Source organism: Phalacrocorax aristotelis, chromosome 11, assembly GCF_949628215.1.
Source record: "Phalacrocorax aristotelis chromosome 11, bGulAri2.1, whole genome shotgun sequence".
Taxonomy (NCBI): Eukaryota; Metazoa; Chordata; class Aves; order Suliformes; family Phalacrocoracidae; genus Phalacrocorax; species Phalacrocorax aristotelis.
The window spans coordinates 8,802,207-8,822,872 of NC_134286.1; the positions used below are offsets into that span (position 1 = coordinate 8,802,207).

Below are 20,666 nucleotides of genomic sequence, written 5' to 3' on the forward strand. Positions count from 1 at the left end.
TATGGCAGCTATCAAATTTAAACAGGATCAACTTCAAGGGATAAAATAACCTTATATGGAGATGACGCGATTCTCTCCCCAAACAGCACTTGTCCAAGATTTTCTGATGGTCTTTTCTCTTCCATATCTTGACAGAAGTCAAACCTGGAAAAAAGTGGAAAAGATTACCTTTAATTTTTAATTAACATATAACTGTAAATATGAGCATAAAACAATTTCTTAAATTATGTCCTTAATGTGGGAGTTTACATGCTTCTTTTGGCAGGTCAGCCACTGTTAGTAAAAATTGGAGTACCTTTGCAAATAAATTTTGCATATAATATATAGAAATATTTCTATTTTGATATCAATTTCAACCAAGATATATCACAGCTGAAGTATCTTTACCAAAATGCATGATGTTTAGTCCAAGCATCCTTTTCAAATGACAATTTAAACAACCAATGTTTCATATTAAGAAATAAAGACTATGCTACGGACCATCCATTTTTCTTGCAAAAAAGTTTCAGAAAAATAACTACACTCCTTTCTTAAAGGAGTCTTTACAAGTATTATTTCATGTGAAACATGTTCCAAAGAAGGAACTGCTTTTAATATTAATGTGCCACACTGCCAAATGCCATTTGCCTATTCTTTCTGGCTACATACAGTCTGAAACAGACGAATATGGAAGAGAGAATGCAACCATTCTGGATCTTTGTTATTTAAACTCAGGTTTAGGAGTCTAGATTGCAGAAAAAAAGAAAAAAGAAAATAGCTTATCTTTGGTGAGTAAATACTTTTCCTCAATAAGTGGTCCTAAATTCATTGGCTTCCATAAAGTTTAATGCAAGTAGAGACACCATGGGCTTTTTGAGCTAGTCTCTGGTCTTGCTGCTACTCTTGCACTACACAGGATAAGACCTACAACACCTGCAAGTTTCTCTTTTCTGTATGCCCAACAGCAGGACTGCAAAGCATGTTGTGTATCATTGCTTAGTAGGCCTATAAATACCTGCAAAGACAGGTACGTTTTCACAGGCAAGAATCAAAATTTAAAAAAAATAGATAAAGAATTAGATACAGAGCTTTGGTGCAAAAAGGAAAAATAACAGTGACACTTCTTTTAACTTCTTTTAGTTGCCAGAAACAAGGAACACAAAGCTCCTGTCTTCCTAGATTTGACTAGCAGGAAGAACTTTCAAACATATCAAACAGTCAACACTAGATCTAGTACTCAGCTCAAAAAAATGCACGCATTAGAAACCCAGCAGTCTTGTCTTTAACAATAACAGGGGATGGTCAGGAGGCACAGGTGTGGCCTTCACCCTTCCCACCCTCTTGCATTTCACTCCTGCCGCTGAACATTGGCTTTACTCTTCCATCCCTACCGGAAACACCGCTTGGGAGAAACGCACTGTATCAGGAGTTGTATCACTGCCCCGAGAACAGAAAATAGGCTTTCCAAACGCTTACAGAAGCCTGTTGCAATGTACTCACGCATCATACTCGTATGGCAGAACCGATTCGACCGAGTCCAGTCTGTTCACAAAGAGCTCAATTAGCGACTGAAACAGGGAAGGACGGGGGGGGGGGGGGGGGGGGGGGGGGGAGAAAAAAAGGGTATGAAAATACAGAAACGTGCGGCCGACACGAAACGCATCGCTAGCTGACAAGCGCTGTGACAAGTTTCGGAGGGGACCGTCCCACGGCGGAGTTACCACAGCCTGCTGACAGGCCCTGCCGCCGCCGCGGCGCTGGGCCGCGCCGGAGCCGCCCGCCCTCGGCAGCGCCGCCGCCACCGGGGGCGGCTACGATGCACGAAGCACCGGCGGAGGACCCTCCCGGCACTCGCTGAACAGCCCAGCGGGAAACGGGGAAGTTTGCACCGTAAAAAACCACACCGGGTGCACCAAAGGAAAGGGAGCTGAGGGTGGTTGGCTTCCCGGAGCAAAGGTTGTCCCGAGGGAGAGCACCCGGGGCCCGCACGCAGCTGGTCGGGAGATACTTGGCAGTTCCCCCCCGCTCCCCGCCACGGAAACCCCCAGCGGGAGAAGCCCCGCACTCGGGGTTCCCGCGGCAAGGGGTTGCCCACCCATGTCGGGCCCTCCCGCGGAGGCTCTCACCTTGCAGCCCTCGCTCTCCTCGCCCTCCTCACAGAAGCTGACGGGCGCCAAGCCGGGCAGGTAGAAGGCTGCACAGAGAGGCGCCACCAGCAAGAGACCGGCCGCCAGCAGCCCCATGTTCCAGCCCAAAGGTGCGAAGGCAGCATGAGCCGAGGCGGCGGCCCCAACACCCCCGGCCAGCGCCTTTCGGAGGCGGCCTCAGCCGGGGTGGAGGCCGGTAGCGGCGGCGTCACAATCGCGTTGGGGCCGCGGCGCCTGCGCGGTGAGGGGTGAGGCGCTGGGCGCCATCTTGAGTCAGGTCATCCTGAGGCACGGCGGCTCTTCTCAGGGAGGCTGGCCTTGGCTTCGGGACGTTTGGGCGGGCTGTCACCTCCCCCTCGGTGGGGAGGTGATTTCCCTTCTTTCCTTCGACGGTCAGCTCAGTCGTTTTTCTCCAAGTCCCCTGTGGTGACTGGTACCAGAACATCATTCCAGCACAGCAAATAAAGACTTAAACTGGATTTTACCAGTTCAGAAATCGGAGTGGAAATCCAAGGTTTTGTATTGCAACCTTTGTCTGCAACCCTGTGACTTTTAAGAATTATATTTGATGATTTTTTTATGTCTGGTTCAGCAGCTTGTGATGTTTGCAGCCAACAACAGTGGGATGTACACCAGCTCATGATATCCTGTGGCTCCTTGCTAGAATGCAGCCACAGCAGTGCCATGAACATGATGCCAAGCTCCAGGCTCACTCCTTCAGGTGGCAATGGCAGGAGCAGCACTCAGGGGCAGTTGCAAAACCTGTCTGAGAAGCAGGCTAAGTGCAAGTGATGGCTGCAAGCTGAGCTCCATGCTACCATGGCAAGACAAATACTCACTACTAAGACATTATGCTAAAGGCATTGCTGTCAATACCAGGTAGAGAACACCTCCATCTTCCTCTCTGTACTTCCCATTTAGGCAAGCTGTTGCCGCTCTGGTTTCCAACCTGTGACATTACATTTGCGTTACCCCTGCAAAACCTCTGTGTCTAACAATTTTACCCAACTCGTCAATCAGTAGAGAGTTGCCTTTATCATAGGAGAGCACCAGGCAAAAGGAGAAAGAATAAAGGGTGCATGATAATTGCTTATCTTGTGTCTTTGCAGCTGAGCGTGGAAAATTTGAGTAATCATTTCAGGCAGCTCCAGCTATGTCTCAGGGACCTGTGATCCACCTTTTATTGCTAAACTGAAAGGGGCCACAATTAGATCCCAAATAGGTGATTTGGGGAAGCATCTTACAGAGTTCAGGTTAGAAATGGTTGGCAAAGTGCCAGAAACAACTGTTTTGTGCTGCTCTCATGTACTCTAGTCTGAGTTTTATGGAGGAAAAATGCTGAATTTCCATAAATACCTATCAACTGACAGCTGCCCAGAAAATTGCTTGTAATGAAAGTATTAAACTGATCTTTCCAGTTATTAGTTTTTTATTATGTATCTAGAGGGAATTGCATTCCTTTTTTATTCATTCTGAATGAGTCTTACGTGATCAGATTATTTATATATTCATTAGCCCTCACCCCCCAGCTCTCCTGAACCCTTTATCTGGTTTAAACCCGGAGTATGATGAACTTGGAAAAAGGCCAATATGTTTGATGAAAATACGCAGTGTGGTACAAGGGAGATCAAAGTACTGCCCTCTGTACGAACAGGTTTGTGGTGTAAATTCAACTACGTTTTTAAACATCATAGGATTCACTCAAGAGAGTGACATTTTAGGTGAAAGCTACCAAAATAACCCATAAAATATTACACTCATGGAATGTTGTTTACCTCTCCCATCTAGTGGGTTCATTTTTATGGTTATTGGTGAACAGGCGTGAAGGGATCCATTTCTTTATATGTATGTGAGTTTGTAAGTAACATGCTTAATTGCATTTCTTCTACTTTTAAAAACATAAGGATTTTTTTTTAAGCTGTGTTAATGCAAGGGCAAGTATATCTATGCTAGTTAGATAGCAACTGTCTTCTGAGTAAAGGTTGGTGTTTTTCTGGTCTCTGTTTCCCCAGTTACTCCATCTAAGCCTGTTTCCTATCCTGTAGGGGCCAATATTACAACTTCTTATTTCTATCTTAATTTCCTATCAGAAAATTAAAAGTTGAGAAATCATTTGCAAAAGAAACTGCCACAGCTCTTCAGCCTTGAACTTCTTACATAAGCATAAGAGGGATTAGTTTCCATTCAGACTGCAGTTTGTTCCCTGAAGGTTTCCGTAATTTTTCTACAAAAATTCAAACTTACAAAAAAGAAAAAAAAAGGATGAGGCGGGGAAGTCTTAGAAGAATTATATATCCTCTAATCCTCTAGGAAAAAGATCTGTCTCACTGAACTTGGAGCAAGACCATATATAAACTATGTAGTGGAATATAGTAAAAATACTGTTCCAGTTTGCAATGCAGATGGAGCTAAGGTTTTGATGAGAAGCCTGAAGAAGGTATCTTTTAGGGCAAAGGATAGAAGAATTTGGCCCTAATACAATTACAGCAGTTATGTTCAAGTGCTGTTTCAAATGTAATTATGTTCATGCTAATCCTGTCTAGCTACATGTATAGTACATGTTAACAGAATGTTAATAAAACGAAGCCAGAAGTTACCAGTGAAATATTTTACTTTTTTAATCAGCGGAGGAAAAAGACACTTTAGTTTGCATTTCCTTATCTTTCCAGTTATCTGGGAGGCAGTCAGCAAATACACTACTGTAGGTCACAGAAGTACGCAGAGACTTCACACATAGATGGAGACTATTTTTAGCATGTTTCTTACAGGACTAACAGTTTGCTTTAGTTTTCAGTATCCATTCCAGGGAGGCTCTGAGGTTTAAATTATTCTGAATTGAAAATAGAATTTGAACCTTTTTTAATATGATAATTGGATGAGTATCTAGCTATGCCATTCTTTGGCAACTGCATTGTTATCACGTGGAGTGCCCTCCCACTTTGTTACTGAAGGTCATCTTTTCCTTTTCCCATACACAATAGCAGCATCCAGAAACTCTTAGCATCTCTGCTGGAAAGGTGATCATCTTTAAGTACGTACTACAGCCTAGAGAAGCATTTGAGAGCTACGTTCTTTTGTATTCTCAACAGATCTATGAGATAGTCTGAAGCAATGCTGGCTTCTGCTTTCCTTAATGCGAAGAGCAGTTGAATATCAGTATCTGAAGACTGAAAAACTGAAGATAAATGTATGATGTTATTTTAATCAGGATGCAACAATTATGCAGCTCAGTGACTGTAATGGCACTGGGCAGTACCCGTAGAATCTATAGACTCGACACCTCTCAGAAACAAAGGTCTGTAGAATACCACAAGGGAGAATAGAAGTTACGGAAGAGTTGAGCAATGTCCATCCCACACTTTAAGAAAGTGGATAAGGTAGCCTGCCGGCGGACAATATTGTGTCTCCTGTGACAAGAGAACACGGTCTAGGAAACTACACCACCATTTCCAATAGCTTAAACCCCACCCGTCCCCTCCTCCCCTCCACGCAGCTGGCACAGATAACAGTGTGTGAGGGAGTTGGGAGGGCAGATGGGAAAGGTAATGGTTTTTTTACTTTTATCTCCTAGTAGGTTCGCTGAGGAGCCTGGTCAGCCCTAGGGACATCTCAGTGAAAACTTGCTATGAGATCTGTACAAGCATGAGTCAGAAGAGGTCCCAGGCACCACTGCCTACCATACAGCGTGGATACCCTTTGAAAAGCCCTAGGAAAAACCACCTGGTGATCTGCCATGGCTGATGCAGGCACAGTACAGGAATGTGGAGTGCCCCTGGAGACCAGCTCCTCAGACCTGAGGGGCATCCCTCAGCACTGCAGATCCCCAGGAACACACAGGGACTGGCTGTTGGTATCCGTTACTCAAACCTGGGATCAGGGGGATTCATATGAGGTTCTGTTTTAAGTCCTCTGGTTAACCCTAGTGAGATTTCAGTAGGGGAACCAGGTTTATTAAATAATTTACCTGTGACACATCTTGGCACTGTTCCCTCATTGCTCGAGTCAGGAGCTATACAGAATACTAAACTGTTCAAGGCACCTGCAATTCCTTAGGTTTTGCATCTTGTAGAAGTCAGATCTAAGGGTCCTTCTTCAGAGCTGGAGCGGGAATTAGTTACAGGTGCTGGCTACCAGTCTTCAGTGACCACGTTCACCGTGCTTCTAGAATTTTTGTAAAAGGTGACAAATGGAGACAGGCAGACTTGCAAAATACCTGCTCTGTTTAAAAACCACGGTGTACATAGTTAGGCAACTTCTCTTGTTTTTATCGCTTAGTTTGAAGGAGGTAACAGAAAAATCCGGTTTTGTTTTTTAATTGAAAGACTGAGTGGTAATTAGACTGGGTGACTAAGAAAATAGGCCTTGTTGACTGATTAATACCATTTTAGATAATCTGTAAGTTCAAATCACAAAAATTTAGCCAATTCTGTACACACAGACTTCCTCCTAACTTTTCACCTATGAGGTTCAAGTCAGCAAAATATCTGCAAGTGAACCTCAGATGTAATTAAAAAATCGAGTTATTCGAACCAGTGCAAAACTTTGTTATCAACAACCTATTTCAAATTATACTTATTGTAAGTCTCCAAGGAGATGGTATTGACATGCACATGTATTAATTAACTAAAACCGCCCTCAGGCTCTCGTAGCTGAACAGGGTCACCCTCCCACACAGGTACTTCCCCAAAGTTAATTTTCCAAATTGAAAAAGTTTCCAATTCCAGCTTTTGCTTCCAAACTAGGGAAGCAACTGCTCCTTGGGGCATCCCGCTCAGAAGCGGGACGCGGGCCCGCCGCGCCGGCACCGGAAAAGCCGGGGGACAAGGAGGGAAGCGCTGACCGCCGCAACCCGCCTTTCCCAGCAGGGGCGACCGCGTCCGCGGTCGTTCATGGCGGCTCACGCCCCCGACCCCACCCGCGGCCGCTGCACACCCCGTACCCGGGCAGGACGGAGTGCTCCGGGCCCCGGGAAGGCCCCGCGCCGCCCTCCACGGCGACCCCTGGCTGCGGCCTCCCCCCGCCGGGCCCGCCGCCGCGTGCATCCGGGGCCCCGGCCGTCTGGTGACGTCAGCGCTATAAAGGCCTGCAGCGCCTTTGTTCGCTCCCATTGCGCAGTTGCGGTTTTCTCCGGGCGGAGGTGAGTGTTGCCGGGCGGGCTCAGCAGGCCCGGGGGCTCTGGGGAGGGGGAGAGCGGGGCCCTGTGGGACGGGAGCGGGCCGCGGAAGGCGGCGGTGGCTCGGCGGAGAGCCCGGCCTGGGGGTGAGGAAACCGTGTTCCGCCAGCGCGCCGCTGCGGGACCAGGCGCGGTGTGGCGGAGCCGGGCCTGCCTCCCCGCGTGCCTCTGCGGGCCCTGGGCAGGACGGAGGGAGCGGTGCGGCTGTGGCGGGGCGAAGAGGGGTCCCGTCTGCGTGAGGCGCGGTGGCCGCCATTTTACGTGCGGGGGGTTCTGCTGGAGGTCCCTCCGTGAGGGCCTCTGCATCCCCGAGGAGGGCGAAGGGAGGGCGGCGGCCGTGCCTGCGGAGCCGAGCGGATGGTTCTAAACGGGGCTGAGCTGTGCAGTCGGGTTAGCGCCGGTGCGGTCGTTTGGCACCGGGAGGGAGAAGAGCCCTTTGCCAAAGGGGGCCGCCATTTTGTGGAGGTGCCCAGAGACCGCGGAGGGTCTGACGCGCCCCCCCGCTCCCCCCCTTCCCCGGCCCGCTGTCCGCCTTCGTAAGGTAAAGAAGAGGACTTGCGGGCGACCTGGCACCCGCCGGCCTCCTGCTTCCCGGGGGGATGCTTTATCCCGCTATCCCGGTGCGCTGAGGAAGCTGCGCAGGCCTGCCATGCACGCTGCTGCGAGCTTTCCCGCCATTGAGCTGGAGCCATGCGGGTAGCGTTTGTGCACAGGCGCCGGGCGTTTTGCCAGCCACTTTGAGGTTTTGCTTTGTCTTCGGTTCTTTAGCTGTGGCCGTGCTGTGTAGAACTGCAGTGATGGTTTGATATCCGTTCAGGCTGACACGTTGTGTAGGCCAGGACTTTGGCATAGTCTCGATGCACCTCAATCTAAAGAATGAGCTTAATTTGGAAATTGGCCTAAGCTGGCTGTAATATTTTGGCATTACTTTGACATGTGAAGTAAATTTCTTGAAACATCTATGGCAGGATTTAGAGGGAGGGAGTGCTAGGATTACCATCGAAGGCAAAAAGACAGTAACCCTGAAAGACTTTTCATATTCACCAACACTATTTGATCTTAAGAGAGTTCATCAGTGCTTTGTTCCACTTTTTAAAGTTAATCTATTTGAAGTAGCCTATGATGTGAAGAAATACCTAAAGCAGCGCTACTTCTAATTGCTTCGGTCTAAAAGTCATAATTTTTTAATGTTCTTTATACCTTATATCTCTTAAATGGCATCTTGCTCAAGCAAATTTGCTCGTACTTTTGAGAAGTCATTTATATTCCATGAGGTGGTATGGAAGTCTCTGTTGCAGTGTGACGTTTTGTTAATAACAACCATATGGTTTTAATAGGTCATTTGCAGAATCAAGATGGTTGAAGCAGACCGTCCTGGGAAACTGTTCATTGGGGGCCTGAACACAGAGACAAACGAAAAAGCCCTCGAGGCTGTATTTGGCAAATATGGACGCATTGTGGAAGGTAAAAAGAAAAACCTTTCTATTTTAAGATACTGAAAAATGAGAAGCAACAGCATAGCTGTGATGACTTTTTTGGCGTTGATCATCTGAAATGATGGTGCTTTCATGTCCTCTAAGAAGTTCTGAGCTTTAAAGGTTAAATAAAGGTTAAGTGTTGCTGCCTAATTACAGGAAAGGGTAACACGGTTTTATTTCTGCAGTCCTTTTGATGAAAGATCGTGAAACCAACAAGTCCAGAGGATTTGCGTTTGTCACATTTGAGAGTCCAGCAGATGCAAAAGATGCTGCCAGAGATATGAATGGAAAGGTAGGAATTAAAACCAATTACATGTTGCTGTTACTACTGACTAGCGGTATTAATCTTTAGGGTAAATTAATACAAGTGAAAAGTAATAAAAGTTGGAAAGAAGATGGGTTAGAAAATCCTGGAGACAAGTCGTAACTTTGGCAAAATGTCTCTAGCTGGAATTACTTTCTCCTGATTATGGATATGAGAGTAAAAAGTGAAGTGTGGCTGTCGGTCATACTTTTTTTTATTGGTGATGGAGGGCTTTTTAGTAGCCAGCTCTTTGTTCCTGTATGTCTTCTATAATGTTTTTGTTTCGTCATATTTGAATGCAGTGCTGTTTAAATTACACTTCAGGGAAGTGGCTCTCCTGAAAACTGTTAATGGTTCCTTTAACATGGATTTAATGTGACTTCCCTACTGTGCTGGAGCGTTGATGCACTATCTGGTAATCTGCAGATAATCTCCTATGTTTGTGCATTGCATCATCAATCTACTTGGCGTGTACGAGGAGCGTCTTGCCAGTTAATATGAAATAGCTTTGCAGCTAGCCAGCAATTGAATTTGCTTGTTTACACCCTACAATGCAATGATGTGACTCTAAAAGGAAACAAAAATTTGATGCATATGTAATGTCCTTAAAAAGAAAAACCTAGGGATTTGGAGCAAAGTTCTGAGATAAATACCAGGATGGCTTGTCAAAGGACCATAGGCTATTATGATCTGTGTCTTTTCTGGCATGTGTTTGAAAAGCTAGATGCAAGTTTGCAACTTAATGGTCAACAGCTGCTTATCTTCATAGAGGTGCTGTCTCTTCAGGCAGTGAAAGCTGTCTTCTCGGTTAACTTGAATTTCAGACTCTGGTCTTTCACCCTAATCTGAACACTCATGTTAAGGTTACACTTCATTGGCCTTATTCTAAGCAGTGTCTCTGAAATGCCATTGATGTAAGGTGAAAAAGCCTCTACTGATTCTGATTAACACTTGGGGATTTTGAGAGCTGTTTGTTTGTGTTAGCGTAAAACATTGACATAAAAAAAAAAGCATCAGTCATTGCAGTCAGTAAGTAAAGCCTAAGGAATATTGGGACTTTGGGAATAAGAAAATGAGCTTGCTGTAGCGTTCACAGTGAAGACAAATAGTAGAATTTCCTTGGTTTGTGTTACAGCTGGCTTTCTGCTGTGTGTACTTAGTTTCTGGCTGCTTCAGGACAACCTCATGACAATTAGTGTTACTTTCTTTGGACACTTGCTTCCTTTTCAAACAAGTTAGTAGTTTTTGTCAGGGCAGCGTGTGATAAGTCAGGTAGTGTCCTTTCTGTGCCAGCCTAAACATCCTTAAAGGTGCTCTTTTATGAAATTTATGTCTTCATTGCGTAGTTTGCTACAGTTCTGAAGACTACTGCAGTTCTTAAACACTGATCGGCTCTGAAGTAGCCGTTACACTGAACCCTCACATGAGGTAACTTCAACCATGAACAACTAATTGTCAGGCTGAAAGAGTTCAGTCACTAATGTTAAGTGTTTGTGGAGTGCAGCCTTCAAGTGAAAATCCCTTGCAAAATAATCACCAACTGTTCTGAATTTTGAATGTTGTGGCATGTGTTTGGTCACATTGGAAACATTCAGGAAAATGATGCTTAAGTAAAGTAGCTAAGCAAGACAGAATGTTTGCGGCTGAGGTAATGTCTACATGTTCTGGAATGCACCATCTGCGTCACCGTCAAGAAATGCTAGGAAGTACTGCCTTGCGGATCAGTGTTCTCATGGTTTGTCTTCAACACTAAAAAACTAAAGGTGGCTTCATCTGCTTTGAAATTTGAGCAGCAAATAGTGTACGAAAAGAGCATCCTCACTCTGGATTTGGTGTAGAATGACCTTTTTAACCCAAAACTTTAGGTGCTGCTGTGTATAGTTCCAGTTGTGTATTGATCTAGCTTGGTTCAACCATGGATATGAAAGATACGGAAGATGTTCGTGAGGTAGTATCTCATCCTCATCTTCAGATGGCCTTCTGGACAATAAGTACTGCTTGTACCTCAAAACGACTGCATTGCATTCTAGATCTGAGGAGGAGCGGTTTGAGGCATGCTGTGGGAAGAGGTCATTGTAATAAATCAGAACTTGGAGTTTTTATGTCCATTTGGAAATGATGGATTGGAGTGCTCATGAGAATTTCAGCCACTTAAGAAGCGGCAGAACCACTGTGCAGGCAATTGTTCAAGCAGTCTGTATGGAGTTAGTTGACCTGTCTGGCCAGGGGGAAGAGTTCTGCATTGCCAGCGTGTTGCTCATTCCGTCATTCCAAAGGAATTCAAAGTTGCAGCCAGTAGAAGAGGCCAACTTGGATAGATTCTGCAAGAGTAAATTTGGATTTGATTTTTTTGCTTTGCAAATATTCATGAAAAACGGATGTTTAAGGCTTTGTTCATTTCGGGGGGGGGAGTGGGGAAGTAAAGGGGGTTAATGATATTTCATTGCAAAATGGGATAAGCATAGACTAGTCTGAGTTTGCTTCTTGAAGATTAATTTCAGTCCTGCAGAAAGAGGTCAGGAGGTAATGGTTTTGGAGCAGGGGTGAAGATTTTTCATTTAAATTACTTTCTCCGCAGAATTGGATCAATGTTAGCATGTCTGAGCAGTGCTGAAGAAATGTTAGAAGTACTTTTTAGCAATTATTAATCCTCTTTAAAAAGAACCTTAACTGCATGGCAGTCAAATCTACATACTGATGTCTTGAAATGTATATGCTTACCTGGACACAAGTGTGAATACTCCAAGTTTGTAGTAGGCACTGCAGTAGGCTGTTCTCATGATCTTTTGCTTTTAAGTCCTGAGGATAAATGGATAATTAAAGAGAGAATGTGACCTTGGAGGAAACATCTCGTACAAGCCAAAGATTTAATTCCAGTGTATACCTGCCAGGCCAGCTGGACTGTCTTAAGAGGTTGGAAACAAATACAAACAACATTCTGATCTGTGCTCAGTGCCACAGAAGGTTGTCTTCCTCTAATCAACAGAAAGTGTTTACAGTTCTTTTGGTGAAGAGATAAGCTGCGTAGAAGCTCAGCGTAATAAGAAATGACCTTCAGTACTTGAATATATTTGGTGAAAGGAAGCCCACTTGATGTGCCATCAAGAAACATGCAAAAGTGGTGGAATCACAGCAGCATCAACACTGAAGTGATCCATTGGAGAGGAAAGCCCTGTGTGGTGTTAGGCTGCAGTTTAATGCAAGTTTCTGTAACAGTTTCTTTGGAATGTGTTACTTCTGCCCCACTCCCAAAACTTCAAATTCTTTTAATATTTTCTGTTGGAACATGGAACAGTTCGCAGGACAGTTCTCTAGTTCTGTTTGGTCAAGGTTTCCTGGCTCACCTTACAAAGCTGCATAGATTGTTCGTTCCACTTATAGGAGTTTTTGTGATTGCCAATCTATTATTAACCTTAAATGACTCATTCCTGCTTTTTAGCACCAAAGTGACTGCACTTCATGGTGCCCATACCATACTAAAAATGCTACTGTAACACTCAGAATCAGGGTTAAACACCAGCAAATGAGTGTTTGCGTTGACAGCTGGTGCTTTGGGCTCATTGGAAAAAATTCTGAATTCTGAAATGGCTTGTCTGAGTTTTATCTGTTCAATGAGGTGAGACCTTTCTTCTTTGACCTAAGAACCTATAAAATGAAGTTGTCCTCTCTGCTTTAAAACAGGACAAACTTTTGACAAATCACCTTCTCCTGGTTAACAAAAAAAAAAGAAAAATCATCTTGGACCTAATGAAAGGTCTTTTTGGAACTTTGGCATGGCTTTCCAGGGCTGCCTGCATAAAGCAGTTTCAAAAGAAACCTATCTTTTGCCTAAGAAAGATGCGTAAGTGCAAGGCAAAAGGAAATAGGAGGATAAATTATAATGAAAATTTTACCTCCTACATAAAAGAGGAACCTGGACCTAGCGTCCAGGTTTTCAGAATTGATGCTAGCAGAAGGGGATGGTGTTTGGTTTCCAAACATGAAATAAGCTGTCAGGAACCTGCTGTGAAACTGAGGACAGCAGTGGTCGTGATGGCAAAACTTAAGGCTTCAAGCCCGCTCTTCCTCTTTTGAGAAGAATGACTGAGACAGATGAGTGATGATGGCAAAATAATATGCTACAAACTGAGAAGTTCCAGTGATAAGAGGTACTAATGCTCGCTCCTGGAATGTTTCAGCTTGTCATGCCAAAAGGCTTTTTGAGGAACCTTCCATAAGCAAAATACTTTAAGTCAAAGCCAAGACCAGTATGGTTTTGCTAGTATTTTTGTCTCACAGTGGATCAAGTGGGACCTGTGGATATACTCATAGGTTTTTCAAACAGTAGCTACAGCTATGTATGGTGGCAGAGTACATGAGCTACTAAAGTGGATGATTTCAGAGAGGACTAGATTTCAGTAGAGAACAAAAAATATTCATTACCTCAGTAAACAACTATCAGCAGTTCAGAGTAAGCTATTACTAGCAGTCATGTTCTTGTTCATTCATTGCAGAAAAGTGCAATAAATAACACTTCCTGCATGTACAATTCATTAGTTGTCATAGCAGAGTTAATTTTTAACTGCTAAAAAAGGCAAATAAACCATATTTGCCAGAATAGATGTACAGTAGCCTAACTTTAGAGCTTGTGAGCTTGGCTCTGCTATAATTACCAAATGTGTGGTGTCTGAAAGATTATACAGAAATTAGATAATTATATTGAGTTACTCAATATATCTTACCACTTGCTCATGTTGGCTGCAGAGCTCCTGTTATTGCAGGTCTATATTCCAGAAAACGCTTCCACCCCCCCCACCCCCCCACCCCTCAAAAAAAGAGCCACACAACAAAACCCCCAAACAAACAAACAAACCACAAAGCACCTCCGCTCTGGAAAAGCAAGTAATAGAGTGAATTGTGACAGTCACCTCTTTGGAAAACCCAGCTTGAAATGGTAGAAAAGAGGGGTGAATTATCATACTCAGTCTGCTTTGTAGAGGCTGAAATTACTTCTAAATACTTCAGTGATCACCGTTTTATCAGGACATCAAGAAAATGTACTAAACGGCCTCCCCATTGCCAGAAACCCCAACTGAAGCTAAGATACCTTCAGCTTAATCCTGTAACTACTGGTGCAGTCCTAGTTTGGTACAAAAGTCCGTGGCAATTGAAAGTAAATTGGAGTTCATAAATCGTGTTTCATTTACAGAATAAATGACATGGGGCTGCCGTAATCATTGGACACTTGTGTTTTCAATGAAAGTCCTTTCTGATGCTGCTCTGTATATTTTTTTTTCATCAATACTACAAGAATGAAGTACTTTAAAAATTAGGCCCAACATGCTGCTGAGTACATGGGCACTAATACTGAAGACTGAAATCAGTTCTAGAATTGCTCTAACTTTATAAAGTGGAAGCCCTATAATAGTGAAGCAAGAGGGGCTTAATTTAAGAAATACAGACATGACTGAGCAGTAAGTAAAGCAGCTTCTTCTTTAGTCATTAGATGGGAAAGCAATTAAAGTGGAACAAGCAACCAAGCCATCCTTTGAAAGTGGTGGTAGGCGTGGGCCGCCACCCCCTCCACGAAGCAGAGGTCCTCCCAGGGGCCTTAGAGGTGGAAGAGGCGGAAGTGGCGCAAGAGGACCACCTTCAAGAGGGAGTCACTTGGGTATGTATTTACCTCTCTCATTATATACTTGGACAACATACAAGACAATCTCATTGGAAGATGACAATAATCCTACTGGAAAAAAAGTCAAACAGCCGAATAGTGCACTCCTTGTTCTTTATTAAAATGATGAAATATGATCTCGGCAGTTTAGTAAAATTTTTGATTAGGCAAGTACACCTTAAGAAAAGGCTTTCAAATATGAAGATTCCCTTCTACAACTAACACTCCACTTGACTTTTGGCTATGAAAGAAAAGCAAAACTCCTGCCCTGCACATGAGAAAGGAAGCTTTCTGGTATTCGAGTTGAAAAAGCGATTCTCTTCCACCAGGGAAAGGGAACTGCCTTTCATCCTTACTAGCAAGAGGTCTAAACTTATTAAATTCTAGGACTGATCCTTCCAGATCATATTGGCAGTTAAGGAAGCTCAGCCTCGTTTGTTGTTATAAAATAGTAGCGTGTTGAGTTGAAGCTTTCTGAAGTGGAAGGATAGTGTATTACTTGATACTGGATAATCTTTAATTAAGATACAGCTTTTATTCAGAGGCTTTTCAGTATCAAAACAAAACTGTCACTTAAAAAGCAAGCAGCACCTGAGGTAGAACAGTAAAAGCTGTAATGCAGGAAAAAAAAACCTGGAAATAGTGAAAACAACTGTCTTGAAGAGTCTGTGTAGTAGGTTCTACAGACTCTGTAGTGCCTCTGTTCACTCTCTGTAGGATCTTCTCTAGTACATCTTCCCAGGTAGCTCTTGTCATCTTAGAACAGTAACTTGAGCATTTAAGCTGTGACTTGTTACAGGTATTAGCTGTCTTTCTCCCTTGTGTCACACTGTGGCTTTTGGATAAGTTACAAAAGACAGTTCTTGACAGGAATTCAGGCTATGGAAAAGTTAACTTGGTGGGCTCTCAGTTCTGCCAGTAGCATCTAGTAGTGGCCAAAACACAAGAGAAGGCTTTGAGGTCTGGTTTTAGAGGTTTACTGTTCATCATGCGGTGGTAATAACAGTGCTTAGGTTATTGTAGTTCAGGCCTTAGGGACACATGGGTGAATATCACAGAAATGACAAGTAGGTTGATGGCTTATCCTTCTAGGGTCTTCTCGAGGGCCACTTCCCATGAAGAGAGGTCCACCTCCACGAAGTGGAGGCCCTCCACCTAAAAGATCTGCACCTTCAGGACCAGTGCGTAGCAGTAGTATGGGAGGAAGAGGTAAGGACTTTCCTAATCATTTTGTTTACGTAGTCAGCTGTAGCGCTTTAGTCTTTCTTCAGAAAATGTTGCAAATTATTGATTCTAGCTGAAAACCGCTATGGGATAGCGCATCGTTTTCCTAATCTATCAGTTCTCTTCATACCAGTATCACTTTGTAGCTGTTTGGAACAATTTGGTGTGATATGCTGAGTATGTTCCTTCTGTTGCTGCTTTAAAACTGTACAAGCAGAAGAGCAAAGTATTATAAACTAGTCTATAGAGATATGTTTGAATTGCTATAAACAGTCTGCTAATACTTGCCTTGAAGTCTTCTGTGTGGCTAAAGGCTAATGAAGCTTAAAAATTTCACCTGTTTCTCTTAAGCTCCTGTGTCACGTGGAAGAGACAGTTACGGTGGTCCTCCACGCAGAGAACCAATGCCATCTCGAAGAGATGTCTACATGTCTCCAAGAGATGATGGCTATAGCACTAAAGATGGGTAAATCTTTCTAATTTAGTTTGGCCTGTTGTTTTTTTTTTTCTTCAGAGAAGGGTTTTGATCACTGGTCTTTTGAGGTATGACATAGCTAACACTTCAATTTTTGTTCTTTGCAGTTATTCAAGCAGAGATTATCCCAGTTCCAGGGATACACGGGACTACGCACCACCTCCACGAGACTACGCGTATCGTGATTATGGTCATTCCAGTTCACGTGATGAATACCCCTCTAGGGGATATAGGTACCTACTGTTGAATTTTTCTTCCTGGCATTTTTTTCCTGCTGTGATCCCACTGATTGATACTAAGCCTTAGTAGTCTTTCCTCCTATAGTGATCGTGATGGATACGGTGGTGGACGTGACAGAGACTACTCAGATCATCCAAGTGGAGGCTCCTACAGAGATTCATATGAGAGTTATGGTAAGAATCCATTTTAAGGATCATGTAGTAATTGTACAGGTGTCATAAAACCTGACTTCTACTAGGTTGCTCGTGTTTTAGGGGGAAGTGGCACACTTTTTTTTTCCCATTACAGTGAAAGTGCAGTTGTTGGTTATCATTTGATCATCTTGTTAAATGAGCTATAAGCTAAAGAAGCAAAGTCTACAGTTCAGAATTGCAACTGTCTCTGGAAAATATGGCTGAGTTTCTTCTCTAAAATAACAAGCTGTTCTGGAATACCCAGTAAAGAGCCTGCCTGAATAAACACCGTCTTCATTCCTTCAGAGTCTTTAAATCCACTCACTGCCTGATATGCAATCGCTACTTTAAATACCATTAACGTGGCAGATTATATTAAGAACATCTCAAAACATGCAAAAGAGTAGCAGTAAACATTTAATACAGCAATTCTGTAAATTCAAATTGAAATTGTTATATATAACTTATGGTGTTGCCATATTACCTGACCGTTGACCCTGCAGGTAACTCACGTAGTGCTCCACCTGCACGAGGGCCCCCGCCATCTTATGGTGGAAGCAGTCGATATGACGATTACGGCAGCACACGAGATGGATATGGAAGCCGAGAAAGTTACTCAAGCAGCAGAAGTGATGTCTACTCAAGTGGCCGTGATCGTGTTGGAAGACAAGACAGGGGTCTTCCCCCATCCATGGAAAGGGGCTATCCACCTCCTCGTGATTCTTACAGTAGTTCAAGCCGCGGAGCACCCAGAGGTGGCGGCCGTGGTGGAAGCAGATCTGATAGAGGTGGAGGCAGAAGCAGATACTAAAAACACTCTTAAACTTTTGGACCAAGACAGATTACTTCTCAAAAAAAAAAAAAAAAAGCAAAGTGGAAGTTGTTCTATCTTTACTACCAGAGGACTACTAAAAGGAAAAGTTGTTTTTACCTTTTTTTATTGTTGCCTGTTAAGTTTTCCCCTCCATGACTTTTATGCTTTTGTGAGGAAAAGTTAAACCAATGTTTAATTTCATTTCAAAATTGTTAACATTTCTTTCAAAAAGCAGATGTTAAATGTATGAAACTTGAGCTGTGTACTAGTGTTGTAATTTTCAAAGTAAAGTTTCCCTGAAATGCCACACTTCCCATCTGACTTTCCTCATGAATGGAACAAGCAGTTCTTAAGATCTTCCACACAACATCCAACCATCTAACATGGAGATGGATTGTTCTACATGTTCAGCATCTCATTCTTAAAGTATTGCTTGTGATTTGGAGGGTGGTGGGGATATTCCACACGAGGTTCAGTTTTTGCCTAGAATTTGAAGTCCCGGTGTTCCCAGTACAGAATGCCTTCAGATCCTGTGTAAAGAAAAATAGAGGATATCATTCACTTAACCCGAAAAAGCAAGTGGATAATACTATTTTCTGCCTTCCTACTGTTTCATGGGGAGTTTGAAAAGATCTCCCCTCCAAATAAATCATGTACATGTAAGTCAGCTACAGAATACTGTAAAAATATAAAAAAAAATTGAGCAATTCCATCAAAGAAGCTGCAAAAAGATGCTTACTCATACTGTTTCAAATTTTTGCAACTCTGTAGTGTTTCACTTTTAAAGGAACATCTTTGATTCCAAAGGAGAAAATAAGATAAGCAAAGAAGTCTTTCTCTCCAACTTCTCAAAGGCTTATGGCTTCCTAAAAACAAGTGAATCTTTCAGCATTCCACAGCTGATTTAAAGCATCAAATGCCTGTGAAACAGCAAAGATGGTAAGCAAAGCAAACTAGTTTTTCAGTCTAAGTCAAAATTGAACCAAGTTACCTTCCTCTAGTTCAGTAAGAGAAGCTGCACGTTATGGCAGTGGAAGTGCTGTCTAGATTTAAAAAAAGGAAAAGAAATACTTCAATACATTAGAAGTTCTCCAAATTCAACATTTCTTCTTGGATAAAAGCATTTATGGCACCAATTTTGAAACTAAAGGTGTAATGCAGCTCACTGTAGACAGAATGTTGCCAAGTAGGGTTGGGAGGGGGTATTTTGTGCCCAGTACCTTTCAGTGAAGATGCTTAAAGAGGCTGCATATGCTATATTAAAATTAAAGCCATGTGAAATCAGGAATTGGTTTAGATTGACAAATATCTGCTCGACTATTGGGAGTTTGAAGCAAGCGATTCCAAACTTGACGTTTAGTTGGATGCCTGACTCTGTTTATTTTGACACTGCATTACAGGGATATCTGGTACATGTGGCAGAACCTGTGGCAAGTTGTTATGACTCAGGTAAAGCCATGAAGTTCAAAAGATGCTCTTGAATATAGTAGACATGAAGACCTCCAACTAAAAAAAAAAAAAGGCACAAACGCAAAAGCTTTGTACTACAGTTTAGTCCTCAGTAAATTTTGTCGTTCAACTTATGGATTTAACGTGGCAGTGCACCATTGAAAAGGAATGAGAATCCATAAGCCATGCAACCTATCACTAAGCCATTCCAGTCCATTCCAAGCCAGTGAATCCTCCACCACTTAAAAGAGAAGTAGTAAAACTTCCAACAGAATAATCTGCAAACCCAAGCTTGTGGCTTTTTTGAAATGGGGGAAGCTCTATAGGTTGTCTTGGGCCATAAAATGTACTTTTCTCCATTTGTTGTATCTTCTCTTGATTGCAGGGTGATAACTTCTAGAAGATGCCACCAAAGTAATGCTGGTTCATCTGTGTTGATGGCAGATAGTGAGTGGTGCCTGTACCTATACGTAAGGTAAATATTGCGCTAGTGTAGTAGCTGGGAGGAAGATGCCTGGTGGTTCTGTGTTTATAGATTTGGGTGGACATCCTTGGAGGGTAAATGATATTTTCAACTTAGGATTTGAATTTTGGAGGAGGAGGTTTAGGTAGGCTTTTTAAACCTCCCAAGTTAGAAATGATAGTGAGAGACTTCTCACATGCAGAAATCGTTTCAATTTGGGTATGGGTCAACACTAAATATGATTACAAATGCACTTTAAATCATGATGCAGAGAGTACTTAAGTCTAGGAATCTTCATGAGACCACACCATAAAAATCTGAATTGGAATCATGAATGTCAGTACAGACGTTTAATCAGTTTTGTGAAATGTGTGGAACGTGCATTTTAATGATTACACTGAGTAAAATCTTTTATTAGTAATTAATCTCTGCAGAGGTCTTTGGACTGAATTGCAGACTTCCAGGCATCTTCAGAATGGTTTAAAACTTTGTAGGTCTGCTGTGGTTCAGGACTTTGAAACCTACCCTATTAAGATTATTTTTCAAGTAGATGTAGGAGCAACTGTCTTGAGACTTCATATGGAAGAGTGACTCTCTTCTGCTTCTCTGATAACTCACCAGGGGAAAAAAAAATTATTACTGGCTGTGATGCTGATACAGCTTTTCGGTAAACTTTTCTACTAAATAATTGTTACTTAGAAAAAAAAAAAGCAAATAACCTCTAATGTGTGTAAAATCTATTATTAAAATCTAGTATAGAGTGAAAGATAGGGACAAATCCCTTTTCCAAGGGAAGTATTTATATAAGAAGTGTGTGTACTTCTTATGTAATTTTAAAATTAGTTTTCAAAGTACTTTGTAAATGCAGGAACGTATTTTGCTCTTAGTTTCAAATACTGCTTTTGAGAACCAACTTTGAAAAGAAAAAGCTTCGGTTGGTACACTGCTGTTCATCTGACCCATGGCCACTGATTTCAGTGAAGTTCCATTTTGTCTGAAGGACAGGTTCTCAGTTGCTTTACAGTTTATTCTTTTTAGAGTCTCAGCAACAGCAACTAACCATCTGTGCAGCGCTTTTGTCAGAATATGCCAGT

At 42.8% G+C, this 20,666-nt stretch overlaps 2 protein-coding genes and 1 non-coding gene across 7 annotated transcripts in view; 2 read left to right on the top strand and 1 right to left on the bottom strand.

The window, feature by feature from the left end:
- Positions 1-2,416, bottom strand: part of LOC142063249 (transmembrane 9 superfamily member 2-like) — a 32,561-nt gene extending 30,145 nt beyond the window's left edge. Inside the window, exons 1-3 of one of the 2 annotated variants that reach the window (XM_075106748.1) lie at positions 2,106-2,416; positions 1,480-1,547; positions 51-144 (exon numbers count right to left, since the gene is read on the bottom strand). In XM_075106748.1, coding sequence (XP_074962849.1) covers positions 51-144; positions 1,480-1,547; positions 2,106-2,222 — 279 coding nt within the window. In that variant the 5' untranslated portion in view covers positions 2,223-2,416. The remainder of the gene's footprint in view (positions 1-50; positions 145-1,479; positions 1,548-2,105) is intronic. The other variant, XM_075106749.1, reaches the window with a different exon arrangement.
- Positions 2,417-6,941: 4,525 nt separating this feature from the next.
- Positions 6,942-17,967, top strand: RBMX (RNA binding motif protein X-linked). Of its 4 annotated transcripts, none has more exons than XM_075106750.1 (9): positions 6,942-7,263; positions 8,637-8,763; positions 8,963-9,069; positions 14,560-14,731; positions 15,827-15,943; positions 16,310-16,424; positions 16,541-16,666; positions 16,743-16,846; positions 17,350-17,967. In XM_075106750.1, exons 2-9 carry the CDS (start codon positions 8,655-8,657, stop codon positions 17,655-17,657), a joined length of 1,158 nt encoding a protein of 385 aa, XP_074962851.1. In that variant the 5' UTR covers positions 6,942-7,263; positions 8,637-8,654; the 3' UTR covers positions 17,658-17,967. The 4 variants fall into 4 exon arrangements, with proteins under 4 accessions (XP_074962851.1, XP_074962853.1, XP_074962852.1 ...); XM_075106752.1 differs by having other exon boundaries at positions 7,145-7,263; positions 16,758-16,846; XM_075106751.1 differs by lacking the exon at positions 6,942-7,263 and adding an exon at positions 7,316-7,385.
- LOC142063462 (small nucleolar RNA SNORD61) lies at positions 8,820-8,892 on the top strand. The gene has a single exon (XR_012662775.1). It is a non-coding gene; the product is annotated as a small nucleolar RNA SNORD61 (small nucleolar RNA).
- Positions 17,968-20,666: the final 2,699 nt, after the last annotated feature.

Excerpts from the sequence above, each read along its gene's own strand:
- RBMX (XM_075106750.1), top strand. The coding sequence starts at position 8,655 with ATGGTTGAAGCAGACCGTCCTGGGAAACTGTTCATTGGGGGCCTGAAC. Across the intron at positions 9,070-14,559 it reads CCAGAGATATGAATGGAAAG|TCATTAGATGGGAAAGCAAT; the intron begins GTAGGAATTAAA and ends CTTCTTCTTTAG. Across the intron at positions 16,667-16,742 it reads TACCCCTCTAGGGGATATAG|TCTTTCCTCCTATAGTGATC; the intron begins GTACCTACTGTT and ends AAGCCTTAGTAG.